The 14,869-nt window shown below is 43.3% G+C and overlaps 1 protein-coding gene and 2 long non-coding RNA genes across 7 annotated transcripts in view; 2 read left to right on the top strand and 1 right to left on the bottom strand.

The window, feature by feature from the left end:
- Nucleotides 1-14,869, bottom strand: part of LOC308570843 (uncharacterized protein) — a 47,352-nt gene that overhangs the window by 18,715 nt on the left and 13,768 nt on the right. For all 5 annotated transcript variants that reach the window (XM_081165846.1, XM_081165844.1, XM_081165843.1 and 2 more), the window contains exon 5: nucleotides 1,257-1,321. In XM_081165846.1, coding sequence (XP_081021972.1) covers nucleotides 1,257-1,321 — 65 coding nt within the window. The remainder of the gene's footprint in view (nucleotides 1-1,256; nucleotides 1,322-14,869) is intronic.
- On the top strand, nucleotides 94-1,230 carry LOC308570925. Its single transcript, XR_014001232.1, has 2 exons — nucleotides 94-471; nucleotides 1,121-1,230. It is a non-coding gene; the product is annotated as an uncharacterized lncRNA (long non-coding RNA).
- On the top strand, nucleotides 7,551-14,751 carry LOC308570922. Its single transcript, XR_014001225.1, has 2 exons — nucleotides 7,551-7,668; nucleotides 13,690-14,751. It is a non-coding gene; the product is annotated as an uncharacterized lncRNA (long non-coding RNA).

Genomic DNA, 14,869 nt, shown 5'->3' with positions numbered 1-14,869 from the left:
ATTAAACACCAGCTGAACACCCTCTGCATCTTCCTGATGGGAAGCAGCCTGCCTCACATCTGTCTCCTGGCCCACCTCCCCTCTAGCCTCCACCTCTGCCTCTTCCTGATGGGAAGCAATCCCCACTCCAAACTCGCCCCCCCAACCTTCCAGGGAGGAGGAAGAGGAAGACAGTATGGGGGGGGTGTCTTTGCTCTCCTACTGTTAAGGCTCGCTGGGTTCTGGAAGATGGAGGGTCTGGAATACTTTCTAATGATAACGTGTTAGCGGTGCGTTGCTCTGGCTCTCCCATGATTTCCCAAATTTCCCTCTCATCTGACTCTGAGCTGTGACCTCCCTCAAACCCCTGTTCTAAATCTATACTGTCTTCCTCGTCTTCCTCCCTGGAAGGTTCGGGGGGGGGGGCGGTCTCCACCACTCCTCCTCTGCCCAGTCCCTGACACAGATGTAGTTTGGGAATGTTTTAGAGAAGTGTTTCCCAACCGGTGTTCCGCGGCACACGAGTGTGCCGTGAGACGTTGCCTCGTGTGCCGCGAGATGCCTGGAGGGAGGCGGGCAAGTCGGGCGGCGAGAGGCGGGGCGGCGGCGGTGAGGAGAGGCCGCGCCTCCTGCTGCTGCCTGGCGCTCCTCCTCGCAGCCGGCAGCGCTGCCTGGGCGCCTCCGCGCGACTCTGCCTCGCTGGGTTTGGTCTCCCAGCAGAGATGGGTCACACGCGCACCTCCCTCCCTCCCTCAGCCTGCGCGGAGGGAGAGCCAGAGAGAGGCATCGCTCCTGCGCGGCGGGAGAGGGAGCAGCCGGAGCGATGCCCCAAACGAAGGCATGGGACCGGAGGGGAAATCCTCTCCGAGGAGGATTGAGCGCAGCTGAGAGAAGCCTTTCGAGGAGCTGCCGTGTCCCCTGGAAACCCCCTTCCCAGCTCTGCCTGCCTGCCTGCCCAAAGCTTGGAGGTTCCCCGGCAAGGGGGAGGGAAAAAACTTTCACTTTTGTGCGTCCCTCCCGGCGTGACGCTGCGCGCTGACGTCACGGGGCGGGGCTTTAATGGTGGTGTGCCGCGAGATTTTTTTTCAGTAAACAGGTGTGCCGTTGCCCAAAAACGTTTGGGAAACACTGTTTTAGAGAGTACCACCACATGTGATCATTGCGAGACCTTCATATACCAGATGTGTTCTGCGGAACACTTCTCTGAAACCTAAAAAGAAAATCAACTTTCCCTTAAAGGAGAAAGCTCTGCGAGATCTGAGAGAGACATTGCTCACCTGTAACTTTCATGACTTGTTTCTGAGTCCAAAAACACCTCTGGTCTGATTGTCTCTGGAAGATCCTGTTACAAAATAATTTATCATTAATATGGGCACCAGACCCCTTTTCCACCTGAAAGCAGGACATTCCTGTTTGTTTCTAACACCCATATGACCACACCAAGGAGCACTGCTTGAGGTCAAACCCACAAATACAAATATAGCTACTGTATTTTTTGCTCTATAACACGCACCAGACCATAACATGTTCAGTTTCGGTTTCAGTTTCTGTTAATTGGTTCTCGTGAGAAACTTGCAGATTCTAGCTTCTCCAATTAACTCAAGCTGGAGTCAATTTACTCTTGGCAGAAAGCCCAGGTCTGCTTGACCTAGAAACTACTCACTCTGATTGGTTAACGAGCAGCACTCAACTCTGTTATCTAGGGATTGCTAGCACAGTTTGATGTGAGGTGTGTTAGGAGTTAGAAGTGCTGTGTATGGTTATGAGAGAGAGAGAGAAAGAAAGAAAGAGAGGGTTTATTTTGCTTTTATTTGTATGCAGAAACTCTGCTGGTTTTATTTTTCCTTTTAATAAATCCTGTAAATAGTTATTCTGAGTCTAGCTGACTAGTCATTACTGCCGCAACTAGCTTCTTCGCTGTGCAGGAAAACTCTGCTACGTTTGGGCTAAAGCCAATAGGGCTATGCCTGACACTCCAAAGTTCCATGAGGTTATGGGCATTGTGCTGCCAGCCTGAGTTGTGGTGGTGTCAGCATCAACGGCGTTGGTTCCAGTAGTTCCAGAAGTTGTTGTTCTCTGGCTGGTTCCTGACCGTGGTGAGCTGGTGACGCAGCGGACACAAGGACAACAGCTGCAGCGTGTGAGTGCTGGGTGCTGTGGTTCCTGTTTTCTCTCTCGGTGGTCGTGAGTAGCTGGTTCCGGGTTCCAGGGACATCGCTTTCAAGATGACCTCACAACCAGTTCAGATGGCTTTTGAGCGTCTGAATGACTCCAATTACTTGCTGTGGTCGGAACGCATGCAGGCAGTGCTGCAGAGGGATCGTCTCTGGCAAGTGGTGAGTAAGTTTCCTACGAAGCCTGATGATGAAGACCTCGATAAAGACCAAAGAGCAAGGGCCACAATTGTCTTGGGACTGGAAGATTCCCAGTTGCCGTATGTGAGGGGAATCAAGACAGCTAGAGGTGTGTGGCAAGCACTTAAAGAACTCCATGTGCGTGAGACAGCGGTTTCCAAGCTGTTCATTCGCAAGGCATTGTACAAGGCAATGTTACAGCCTGGGGTTACAATGCAGGAACACCTACACAGTTTACAGTTAAAGTTTTCTGCGCTACAGGAAAGAGACTGTGCATTAGACCAGCAGGAGAAGGTGGCTATTATTTTGAGTTCTCTCCCGGAAAGCTGGGATAATTTAGTTTTGTCTCTAGAAGGCATACAGGAGCGTGATTTATCAGTCAGTTACGTTACTGGGCGTTTGATTGAAGAATGGCAGAAGAGGCAAGAAAGGTCGTTGGCTGCAGAGGCTTCTACAGGCGGGCGGTTTGGAAGGAGTTCTCATGCCGTGCCAGAGGTGAAGCAAAAGCAGCGTACTGGTGAGGAGTCAGCGTTTGCTGTTAGGCGTTGTTTCCGATGTGGGTCTTCAGCGCATCTAAAACGACAATGTCCGGAGTTGGTCAAGTCTCAGTTGCCGGTGCAGGAGCAGAGACGAGATCAGCAGCAGCAGCAGCGTAAAAAGAAATTCTTCAAACGAAAACAGTCGGCTCAGCTGGTGACCGGCGAGGTCAAGAGTGCTGATGAGAAACAAGCGGTCTGGGTGGTCGATTCGGGAGCGTCTCGCCACATCGTGAATTCAGATGAATTATTTGTTTCCAAGAACTCAGCACAGCGCAGCCAGGTGGCTCTAGCAGACGGAAGTACTTCCGAAGTGATTTCGGGGGGTGCGGTTTTTGTTCCTTGTCTTCGTGAATGCCTGCAAAATGTACTTTGTGTGCCGTCATTAAGGAGCAATCTGATGTCTGTAGATTGTTTGCTAAAAGCTGGGTTTAAAGTGTATTTTGAAGGAGACAGTTGCATTATTAAGAAGGCTGGTGAGATTTTAGGCACTGCTAAGTCAGAGGGAGGCTTGTTTTGGCTTAAAGCAGGATCTCAAGTTGCAGCAGTAGTCAGTAAATCTCAGCCTGCAGTGAATAACAAAGCTATACATGACAACTGTGTGCACTTATTGCATAGGAAAATGGGGCATGCTTGCTGGAAAAGTGTACTAAAAATGTCTGAATTGGCTGATGGGGGTAATTTAAAGAGTTGTAACAAGTACCTTGATTGTAATGTCTGTAAAAAGGTTAAAACCCACAGAGTCTCTTACCCCAGAAGTGACAGAGTTAGTGAGTCACCGCTACAGCTGGTTCACATGGACGTAATTGGTCCATTTGCTGTAAGCAGGGGTGGATCGCGTTTTTCACTAACAATTGTGGATGACGCCACGCGTTATTCTTGGGTTTTTCCCATGAAAAATAAGGGTGACGTGTTCACTAAGTTTAAAGGCTGGGTGGCATCTGTGGAAAGATTTCTGTCTGTTAAACTCAGAAGGATTCAGACGGACAGAGGTGGCGAATTTATGTCAAATGCCTTTAGAGATTGGTTACAAAAGCGTGGCATTGGGCATAGAAAAACAAACGTTTTTTCCCCAGAGGAGAATGGCGTTGCAGAACGAAAAAACAGATCTTTACAAGATATGATGTTTGCCATGCTTGATGATGCTGATTTACCCATGTCTTATTGGGGGGAGAGCATGCTCACCGCGTGTTATCTCCAAAATAGGCTCTTTCATCAAACAATAGGTACAACCCCGTACTTTAAATTGTTTCAGAAAAAACCCAAAATTGACCATTTGCATGTGTTTGGATCAAAAGCCTGGGTATTAATTCCGAAACAAATGAGGAAGAAGGGAGATCCTAAGACCAAACAGCTAGTGTTTGTGGGTTACCAGGAGCTGGGAAAAGGTTTCCGCTTTGCTGAAGGGACAAATGGCATTGTGATCTCCAGGAATGCCAGTTTTTGTGAACATAGTGGCTGGGAGAGACTACATGCCAATACTGAGGTTTGGTTTGAACCTTCCCAGGAGCTTCATGACTCTGAAGGTAGACACAGAGAATCAGAGTCTGAGGGGGAGGAAAGTTCAGATAAGAGCTCTCAAGAAAGTGGAGTTAGCCAGAGACCAGTTGCTAAGCAACAAAAGAGAGGTCGTAGTTCTGAGGAGGAAAGTGGGTCAGAAGAAAAATTTTCTCCCAGAAGATCTAAAAGACAAAACAAAGGAGTGCCTCCGGTGCGTTTTTCTCCTGATACTGCAAATGTGTTTAGTGTAAGTGCAGAACCCAAGAGTTTTCAGGAAGTGTTAAAGTTACCAAAAGAGAAGGCAGAGCGCTGGAAACAGGCAATGGAGGAAGAGATGTCCTCTCTGAATGAGCACAAGGTTTTTACACCAGTAGCAGCGCCTGAGGGGGCAAAGATTGTAGGCTGCAGGTGGGTGTACAAACTTAAACCTCTGGTGACAGGAGAGTACAAATACAAAGCTCGTTTAGTGGCTCAAGGATATTCTCAGAGGCCTGGAAAAGATTATGACGAAACTTTTTCCCCTACTGCTAAGGGGGACAGTGTAAGGCTGATTCTAACGCTTGGAGCAAAGAGAAAACTCCTGTTAAACCATTTTGACATTCAGACTGCATATTTACATGCATCAATATCAGAAGACCTGTATCTAGCCGAACCGCCTGGTTATGAGACAGGTTCCAATAGAGTGTTGAAATTAAACAAAGCTCTATACGGTCTCAAACAGGCTGCAAGATCTTGGAACAGATGTTTCCATGAGGCCTTAGTGTCATTTGGTTTCAAGCAGAGTACAGCTGACAATTGTGTTTATGTACGTGGTACAGGCAGTGATCAAGAGTTTTGTCTGATTTATGTAGATGATGTTTTGTATGCCTGTAAAACAGATAAACAAACTAAAAGATTTGCCAAGCAATTGTCCAGTAAGTTCAAAGTGAAGGACTTAGGCCCGGTTAGGACATATCTAGGGTTGGAAGTGTGCTGGGCCCAAGATGGCAGCTGTCTAATTAGTCAGCAGAACAAAGTTAAACAACTACTGACTACATACAGGATGCAGGATTGCAAAGGGGCAGCGGTGCCTATGGATCCAGGTTTCATAAAAACACTTCACGTAGATGAGAGTCCTGAATTTGAACATCCTGATGTATATCACTCTGTAATTGGAAGTTTATTGTATCTAGCACAGTGGTCCAGACCTGATATTAGCTACGCAGTAGGCATATTAAGTAGATTGGTCTCAAAACCCACACTAAATGCCTGGAAAGGGGTAAAACAAGTTCTGAGGTATCTCAAACAGACAATTGGCTATATGTTACAATTAAATTCTTCCGAGGATGAAATGTTGAGTTGCTACTGTGATAGTGACTGGGGAAATTTGCCAGATAGAAAATCTGTCACAGGACTAGTCATAATGGTCGGTGGAGCTTTAATCAGCTGGCGGTCACGCAAGCAAGACGTTGTAAGTGTGTCATCAACGGAATCAGAGTACGCCGCATTGAGTGAATTGTGCAACGAGGTGATTTATTTCAAGCATTTGTTAGCAGATTTAAATGTAAATTGTGGAGAACCAGTACAAGTTTACATTGATAATCAAGCTTGTATAACCTTAAGTAAAACAGAGGGTTTCAAATCGCGTTCCAAACATATCTCTGTAAAATACCAAAATGTACGTTGCTGTGTACAAGACAATGTAATCACCTGTACTTATGTGTCAAGTGAAGAAAATGTAGCAGATGTGTTAACTAAACCATTGGCAAAGATAAAGAACAAGCGAATGTGCAAGGGTTTAGGTTTGCTGGAAAAATAATCTCCTACATAGGTGTATTTGGTGTTAATTGTTCAGCAGAATCTGTGAGGGGGTGTTCAGTTTCGGTTTCAGTTTCTGTTAATTGGTTCTCGTGAGAAACTTGCAGATTCTAGCTTCTCCAATTAACTCAAGCTGGAGTCAATTTACTCTTGGCAGAAAGCCCAGGTCTGCTTGACCTAGAAACTACTCACTCTGATTGGTTAACGAGCAGCACTCAACTCTGTTATCTAGGGATTGCTAGCACAGTTTGATGTGAGGTGTGTTAGGAGTTAGAAGTGCTGTGTATGGTTATGAGAGAGAGAGAGAAAGAAAGAAAGAGAGGGTTTATTTTGCTTTTATTTGTATGCAGAAACTCTGCTGGTTTTATTTTTCCTTTTAATAAATCCTGTAAATAGTTATTCTGAGTCTAGCTGACTAGTCATTACTGCCGCAACTAGCTTCTTCGCTGTGCAGGAAAACTCTGCTACGTTTGGGCTAAAGCCAATAGGGCTATGCCTGACACTCCAAAGTTCCATGATAACACGCACGTAGTTTTTAGAGGAGGAAGACAAGAAAAAAAAATTCTAAATGAAACAGTGGATGTATGGTTTTTGTGATTCATGCTGTGGCCACAGACATGTGATCTGACAGTGAGTTTGGAGTAGCCCAATGCAAAAATCCTGAGGATCCATGTGGATCCATGCTTTGTAACCACATTTTTGCACCACTGCGACCCTAGGCAACTGTGGGTGCGTGATTTTTTGGTGCAAGATGTAGCCATGGACATGCTATGTGATCTGATGGTGAATTTGGGGTGACCCAATGCAAAAATCCTGAGGATCCATGTGGATCCGTGCTTTGTCACCATGTTTCAAATGGGGAGGGAAGGAAAAACACAGAAGGGACAAGGAGCACAAGAGGGGTGTGCGGAGAAGCAGCTGGTTAAGAATGCAGGGGAGGGGTTTAACAGGGGGGGAGGAAAGGAAGGCAAAAGTTCCCCCCCACCCAAGCCAGCCCTCTCTCTCTCTCTCCCACCTGCATATTTTTCGGCTGCCTGCGAGTCCCTAGAGCACGGAGAGGAGGAGGTGGTGGGCTGGAGCCTGCATGCAGTGTGACTAGGAAAGAATTAGAAGGAAGGACTCAATCCTTTCCTCTTTGTTGAGTTTGAGCAAACGCAGCAACAGAAGCGGGTGGGCAGTAAGACCCTGAGGCAGAATGCAGGAAAGCAGCAGCTTCCGCCTTCCCTCCGCCTGCCCGATCTTATTTTTGCCTGATTTTTGCCCCTGCGCTCCGGCGAGTCAGCTCCAGGGACCACACATTCGCTCAATAACAAGCACAGACATTTCCCCTTACTTTTTAGGAGAAAAAAATCTGCGTGTTATAGAGCGAAATTTACGGTACTTTGTTCTGCATTCATTTTGGCCATAGTAGTTCTCACTCAGGTCTTACAGTTTCTTATGAAAGGTTTTTTCTTTCACCTCAGCAGTATTCCCCCTGTTCCTTACACAGAGCCCCTGCACAGGTTTCTCCCTATAAACGTTTAGGGATCTTTCTCTTTCATCTAAAAAAAATTAACAATTATTGAGTTTATTTATAACATACACACACACTTGTCAAACTGGACATGAAAATAATAATACAGGTACAGAATCAAAAGAGAAACAAACAACAAATAGAAACAACAAAACAACACAACACAAAACAAAAAAGTACAAATAAACATAACGTACGAAAACGTATACAAAACAAATAGTCAATTTTATACATACACCCCCCACCCACAAATCATATTTCAGTTCTTCTTTTCTTCCAATTGACTTCCTTCATCCTCATCATGGTTTTTTTATCGTTTTTGGTAAACTGTCTCCCTTTTAGTTCATTATTACCCCTTTTTCTGTTTTTAACTTAAGTACCATAAACTATTTTGCAGAATTTAATGGAAACTAGTCCAAGTATTAATTTGAGGGCACTGCTTTTTAAGATATTCTCTGTATTCTACTCATTCTTTTTGGAATTTTTGATTGGGTTGGTTTGACTCCTAACAGCCTCTATCAATCTGGCCAATTCAATATAATCAAATAATTTGTCTTGCCATTCTTTTTTTGTTGGGATTATTTCTTTTTTCCAATTTTTGGCAATTAGTGTTCTTGCCACTCCCGTGGCGTAAAAGAATATTTTATTATTTTCTCTGGCAATATCTGTGTCTTGTTGTTGTTTAGTCGTTTAGTCGTGTCCAACTCTTCGTGACCCCCTGGACCAGAGCACGCCAGGCACTCCTGTCTTCCACTGCCTCCCGCAGTTTGGTCAGACTCATGTTTGTAGCTTCGAGAACACTGTCCAACCATCTCATCCCCTTCTCCTTGTGCCCTCAATCTTTCCCAACAGGGTCTTTTCCAAGGAGTCTTCTCTTCTCATGAGGTGGCCAAAGTATTGGAGCCTCAGCTTCAGGATCTGTCCTTCGAGTGAGCACTCAGGGCTGATTTCCTTAAGAATGGATACATTTGATCTCCTTGCAGTCCATGGGACTCTCAAGAGTCTCCTCCAGCACCATAATTCAAAAGCATCAATTCTTCGGCAATCAGTCTTCTTTATGGTCCAGCTCTCACTTCCATACATCACTACTGGAAAAACCATGGCTTTAACTATACGGACCTTTGTTGGCAAGGGTGTCTAGTTTCCTCAATAAAAAAGCTTCTGTTTTCTTAACAAAGTTTTGTTAAACGTTTTCTTTAACTCTTTGTACATGATATCTCAGAAGCCTTTGATTTTATCACATTCAACACATATGTATGAGACACATGTATTTGTTACACCTCCAACACAGATTTGGTTTTGTTTTATACATTTTACATATTTTTAAAAAGGTAAAGGACCCCTGACCATTAGGTCCAGTCGCAAACAACTCTGAGGTTGCAGCGCTTATCTCGCTTTATTGGCCGAGGGAGCCGACGTCTGTCCACAGACAGTTTTTCCAGGTCATGTGGCCAGCATGACAAAGCCACTTTCAGCGAAACTAGAGCAGCACACAGAAATGCCATTTACCTTCCCGCTGGAGCGGTACCTATTTATCTACTTGCACTTTGACGTGCTTTCGAACTGCTAGGTTGGCTGGAGCTGGGACAGAGCAATGGGTGTTCACCCCGTCGCAGGGATTCGAACCGCCGACCTTCTGATCAGCAAGTCCTAGGCTCTGTGGTTTAACCCACAGTGCCACCTATGTCCCGAATAAGTCCTTATATGTAGCCCAATTTAGTTCCATATTTTTCTTTTTTACCGTTATCGCTTCTAAGGGTGAAATCCACCAGGGTGTCTTCGGTTCTAGTAGTTCTTTGTATTTTGCCCATACTCTGTATATCAATTTTCTTATGATATGATTGGTAAATCCCCTGTGAACTTTCACCTTTTTGTATCCTAAATACGCATGCCACCCATAGCGGTTATTAAACCCTTCTAGGTCCAATAAGTCTCCATCCTGTAGCAATATCAACTCTATATATATATATATATATATGCAGGTTTTGGTGTCTTCGGGTGTCTTCCCGTGTAAGAGTTGGGGTGTCTAGGCGACGTTTCGACGAGGTCTCACTCGTCATCTTCAGGCTGGTGCTTTCGGCTTCTTGTTACTGGAACAGAGCAGGATCTCAGTGTTTGAGTTCCTATAAATACTGTTGAGGGGGTGTGGTGTATAGCCTCCAACGTTCTGGGCAGAGAGGAAGTTCCCAGGTTAGTGTGCCTTTTCTTCTTTTGTTCATTAATTACTTGAGGGATATCTTGAGAGATTTCTTGAGTGATATTCTGAGTACCATTTAGGAGGGTCATTAGGTGTGGATTAGTTGCTAAAGCTTTCGTGTCTTGACCTCTTGAGCTTGTGAAGAGTTTTTCTGAGAAGATGGCTGTACTGCACTTAGTTGTGCTCTGGCTTGGCTTCGTGTATAGGGGCGAGCTGTGGTTTTGTGCCCTGTGCCAGCCAGATCTGTGTAGGGATTGCAGGGGGGTGCAGCATCCGGAGGTGCCACTATGGTTTGGCTACTGGATGGTGTCTGTAATTTATCTGTGGAGATGGTCTGGGTTTGGGTCTGGTGTGGTTGATTGGAGATGGCGTTCTGTGTGCCTCTGGTTCTGGTGTCGGTTTTTGTGGGGAGGGCTAATTTCCAGATGTCTGGCAGGCGGGACGTGTCGTCACGCTTGTTCATGTTGTGAGGGTGTTTCTCTATCTCGATGGCTTCCATGATTATTCTCTTGTGGTGATGTTCCATGTTAAAGAGCAATTTGGAATCTGCAAAATTAATTTCGTGTCCTGTTTCTTTCATGTGTTGGTAAAGAGAGGAAGTTTTTTCTTCTTTTTTGACGGCATTCTTGTGTTCTGCGATACGTGCATTTATTCGTCTGTTTGTTTGTCCAATGTACGTGGCTGGGCAGACTTTGCAGGGTATTTCATAGACCCCTTGGTTTTCTAACTGGATTTTATCTTTGGGGTTTCTGAGGATATTGGCTATTTTTTGGTTGGTGCAAAAGGCTGTTTTGATATTGTGTTTATGGAGGATTTTGCTAATTTTATCTGTAGTGCCCTTGATATAAGGAAGGAGGGCCTCAGAAACCCCAAAGATAAAATCCAGTTAGAAAACCAAGGGGTCTATGAAATACCCTGCAAAGTCTGCCCAGCCACGTACATTGGACAAACAAACAGACGAATAAATGCACGTATCGCAGAACACAAGAATGCCGTCAAAAAAGAAGAAAAAACTTCCTCTCTTTACCAACACATGAAAGAAACAGGACACGAAATTAATTTTGCAGATTCCAAATTGCTCTTTAACATGGAACATCACCACAAGAGAATAATCATGGAAGCCATCGAGATAGAGAAACACCCTCACAACATGAACAAGCGTGACGACACGTCCCGCCTGCCAGACATCTGGAAATTAGCCCTCCCCACAAAAACCGACACCAGAACCAGAGGCACACAGAACGCCATCTCCAATCAACCACACCAGACCCAAACCCAGACCATCTCCACAGATAAATTACAGACACCATCCAGTAGCCAAACCATAGTGGCACCTCCGGATGCTGCACCCCCCTGCAATCCCTACACAGATCTGGCTGGCACAGGGCACAAAACCACAGCTCGCCCCTATACACGAAGCCAAGCCAGAGCACAACTAAGTGCAGTACAGCCATCTTCTCAGAAAAACTCTTCACAAGCTCAAGAGGTCAAGACACGAAAGCTTTAGCAACTAATCCACACCTAATGACCCTCCTAAATGGTACTCAGAATATCACTCAAGAAATCTCTCAAGATATCCCTCAAGTAATTAATGAACAAAAGAAGAAAAGGCACACTAACCTGGGAACTTCCTCTCTGCCCAGAACGTTGGAGGCTATACACCACACCCCCTCAACAGTATTTATAGGAACTCAAACACTGAGATCCTGCTCTGTTCCAGTAACAAGAAGCCGAAAGCACCAGCCTGAAGATGACGAGTGAGACCTCGTCGAAACGTCGCCTAGACACCCCAACTCTTACACGGGAAGACACCCGAAGACACCAAAACCTGCATTCCTGTACCCGTGAAAATCTACGAAAGCAAATATATATATATATATATATATATATGCTTTTTCTTCATACTTGCATCTGTACATCAAAGACATACCTTCCTTATTTTACATAAGTCAATTTTGTCAAAACGAAAATCCAACAAAAGAATATGTCTTCCTACAATACATTTAATACATAATCTTGACCTCCTGTCCTTCCCAGTTTTTCCACTCTAATAAACCTATTGCCTCAATATATTACTAATGAAATAATAATTTTCATACATATATAAATCTGTTTTCTCCCTTTTAACCTATATGACTCACAGAGATTACTCAAAGGCTGCTACCGAGTTCAGATTGCAACAATTGTTCTTTAAATATCTCCTTAGAGGTTCCCAGTTTGAAACGAACTCCTGTTTTGACTCCTCTTTGATTTTTTCAGAGAGACTGTCTAATTCAGCATATTCTACCAGCTTTAGTAACCATTCAGATTTAGTGGGAATTTTGTCACTCTTCCAGTGTTTTGCTATAAGTACCCTTGCGGCAGTGGTGGCATACAGAAACATTTCTTTTCTTCCTAACAATGTCTGGACCTGTAATGCCCAATAAAAATGATTCTGGTTTTTTCAGAAAAGTTACATTTAACATTGTTTTGAGCTCTCTCTATATATATATCATTCCAAAAGGTCTTAATCTATTTACATACCCACCACATGTGGAAGGGAGTTCCACCTGGTTCTCTACATCTTCAGCATGTATTTGGAACATTTTTGTACATTTTGGAAAGTTTACAGGTGGTTAAATACCATCGATACAGCATCTTTTGGAGGTTCTCCCTTAACATAAAACATGCCATAAATTTCCAATTAACTTTCCGTAGGTGTTCCCATTGGCTCATCTCTATGTTGTGGCCAAAGTCTTTGGCCCATTTAATCACTGCTGATTTGACCTCCTCCTCCTTGACTTGCCAGTCAAAGAGGAGTCGGTATGCTTCAGAAAGGGTTTTGGTCTTATAGTTTACTAGGTCGGATTTGAAACTCCATCGCAAATCCTTTCTTTTTATCATTTTTAAAAGTTTCAAATAATTGATAATATTGAAACCAATCCGACACTTGGTCTCATATTTCTTGAAAATTTTTAAGTTTTAACTGGTTTTCTTCTTCTTTTAATAATTATATATATACAGGCGAATTTCCGTTTGTGTTCTTCCTTCTCACTGCAAGTGCTTCAATTGGTGAGACCCACCAAGGCACTTTTGGTTCAAGAAGGTCTTTATATTTTTCCCAGACCATGTAGTGGGATTTTCTGATATGATTCAAAAAGTTGCTGTGAACTCTGAATTGCCCATAACCCAGGTAGGCATGCCAGCCATGCCTGTTGTTATACCCTTCCAGGTCTAACAATTCCGGGTTTTTGAGTGTGCACTACTCCTTTAGCCAGGTGAGACAGGCCGCCTCATAATACAGTCTTAAATCCAACAGGGAAAAGCCTCCTCTATCCTTAATATCAACTAAGATTTGATGTTTAATTCGAGGTCTTTTCCCTTGCCAGAATATCCACTCTTTTAGCCAATTTAAACAAACCGAATCTTAATACAAATTTAGGACAGGTAATGCCAATCCACCTCTGTATTTTTTACCTATTAAAAGTTTATGTTTTAATAAACTTTTATTCTTGGTTTTTTATACTGCAAAATAAATTTTGATAGGTCTTTTTGCCATAATTTGAAACAGCCCTTCCTCCAATGATTGGTATAATTTGAAATAAAAACATCATTTTAGGCAACATGTTCATTTTTACTACTGATATCCTGCCAAGAGTGATAGTCTTAACTTATTCTACATCTGCAAATCTCTTTTAATTTATTTCCAAATTTTTGTATAATTGTCCTTAAATAGGTTACTATTTTTGTTTGTTAGCCATATTCCCAAGTACTTAGTTTTATTTACTATTGCCAATCCTGATATCTTCTGTAATTCTTCATTTTCTTGCACAGGTTTCTCACTATTAGCATTTAGGGATCTTCCTCTTTCTGTTTCACTTTAGACAGATCACACTAACACACACGGCCCAAATGAGTATCCTGAAAACTCTCTCTTGGCAGCCATTCCTCCTCCTCACACACACAGAAAGAAGCAGAAAGACAGTTGAAGAAGACAGTTACTGGAATAACAGTTGGAAGAGAACGGAATGTCTCTTATGTGACCCACAGTCAGCCAATCACATGAGAGATACAGTGAAAGGACGGGCGCCCCCCCCCCAAAGTACACAGCCATTTAACATAAGAAAACATCTCCATTCCAGGAAATGGGAATGCAGTGCCACAGAATAGGTCTTCAAAGAAGCTCTAGTCTGTGTTCAGACGGACTCATTCTGCCAACTTTCTTGTAGTCACCCTCTCGACACACTTAATCATTACCAGCTCCCTAGAGAACCAGGCGGCTGGTTTGGCTCCAGTTCCTGAGCTGGGACACTCAGGAGTAATCTGTCTGGCTGTGTCTTGCAGATTTGGAATGAAATGTCTAAACAACAGCTATACGCAACTGCGGCCGCCCGAACCTTAATTGCAATGAACTGGAAAGGGTTCCAACGAGAATAGACTGGCAGACTAAATTACTAGAATATGCATAAATGGCACAATTGACTAATTGGTTGAGAGGTAATACAAAACAATCATTTATTCAAAAATGGGACATGTTTAAGATATATTAACAAAAATATAACAGCAGTGTGACATCTATGGCTACATTTGAGTGACCCTTGTGTAAAATAATAACAAAGAAATAAGCAAAATTGGTATATGTTGTAAGAATGTATAGAAAATATAAATAGATGAAGGTAATAATTATAAGTACACTCGATATTAGAAATGTTAAACGCACTGGGAGTTGACGGGAAGTCTATTATACTTTAGTAAGAATGTTGAACTAAAGAGATTGTATAAGGTTGAATCTTTTTTATATGTATATTTACATAAGATTACTTACATAAGATCATTTTTTGTTTGTTTTTTGTTATTTATGAAACTCAATAAAGCACTGAATTGGAAAAAAAATAATAATAATACTTTTTTTTACCCCAAGTGCTCAGAAAAATCTGTCAAAATCTTTCTAGAATTTCTACTTTTAGTTAAGCATTTTTATTCATTTATTTGATTGGGGGGTGGCAGCTGCCCC

The sequence above is a fragment of the Podarcis bocagei genome (genome assembly GCF_964188305.1).
Source record: "Podarcis bocagei genome assembly, chromosome: 13".
Lineage (NCBI taxonomy): Eukaryota > Metazoa > Chordata > Lepidosauria > Squamata > Lacertidae > Podarcis > Podarcis bocagei.
Note: the sequence above shows the minus strand (reverse complement) of the source record. Positions and strands in the feature narration are given on the sequence as shown.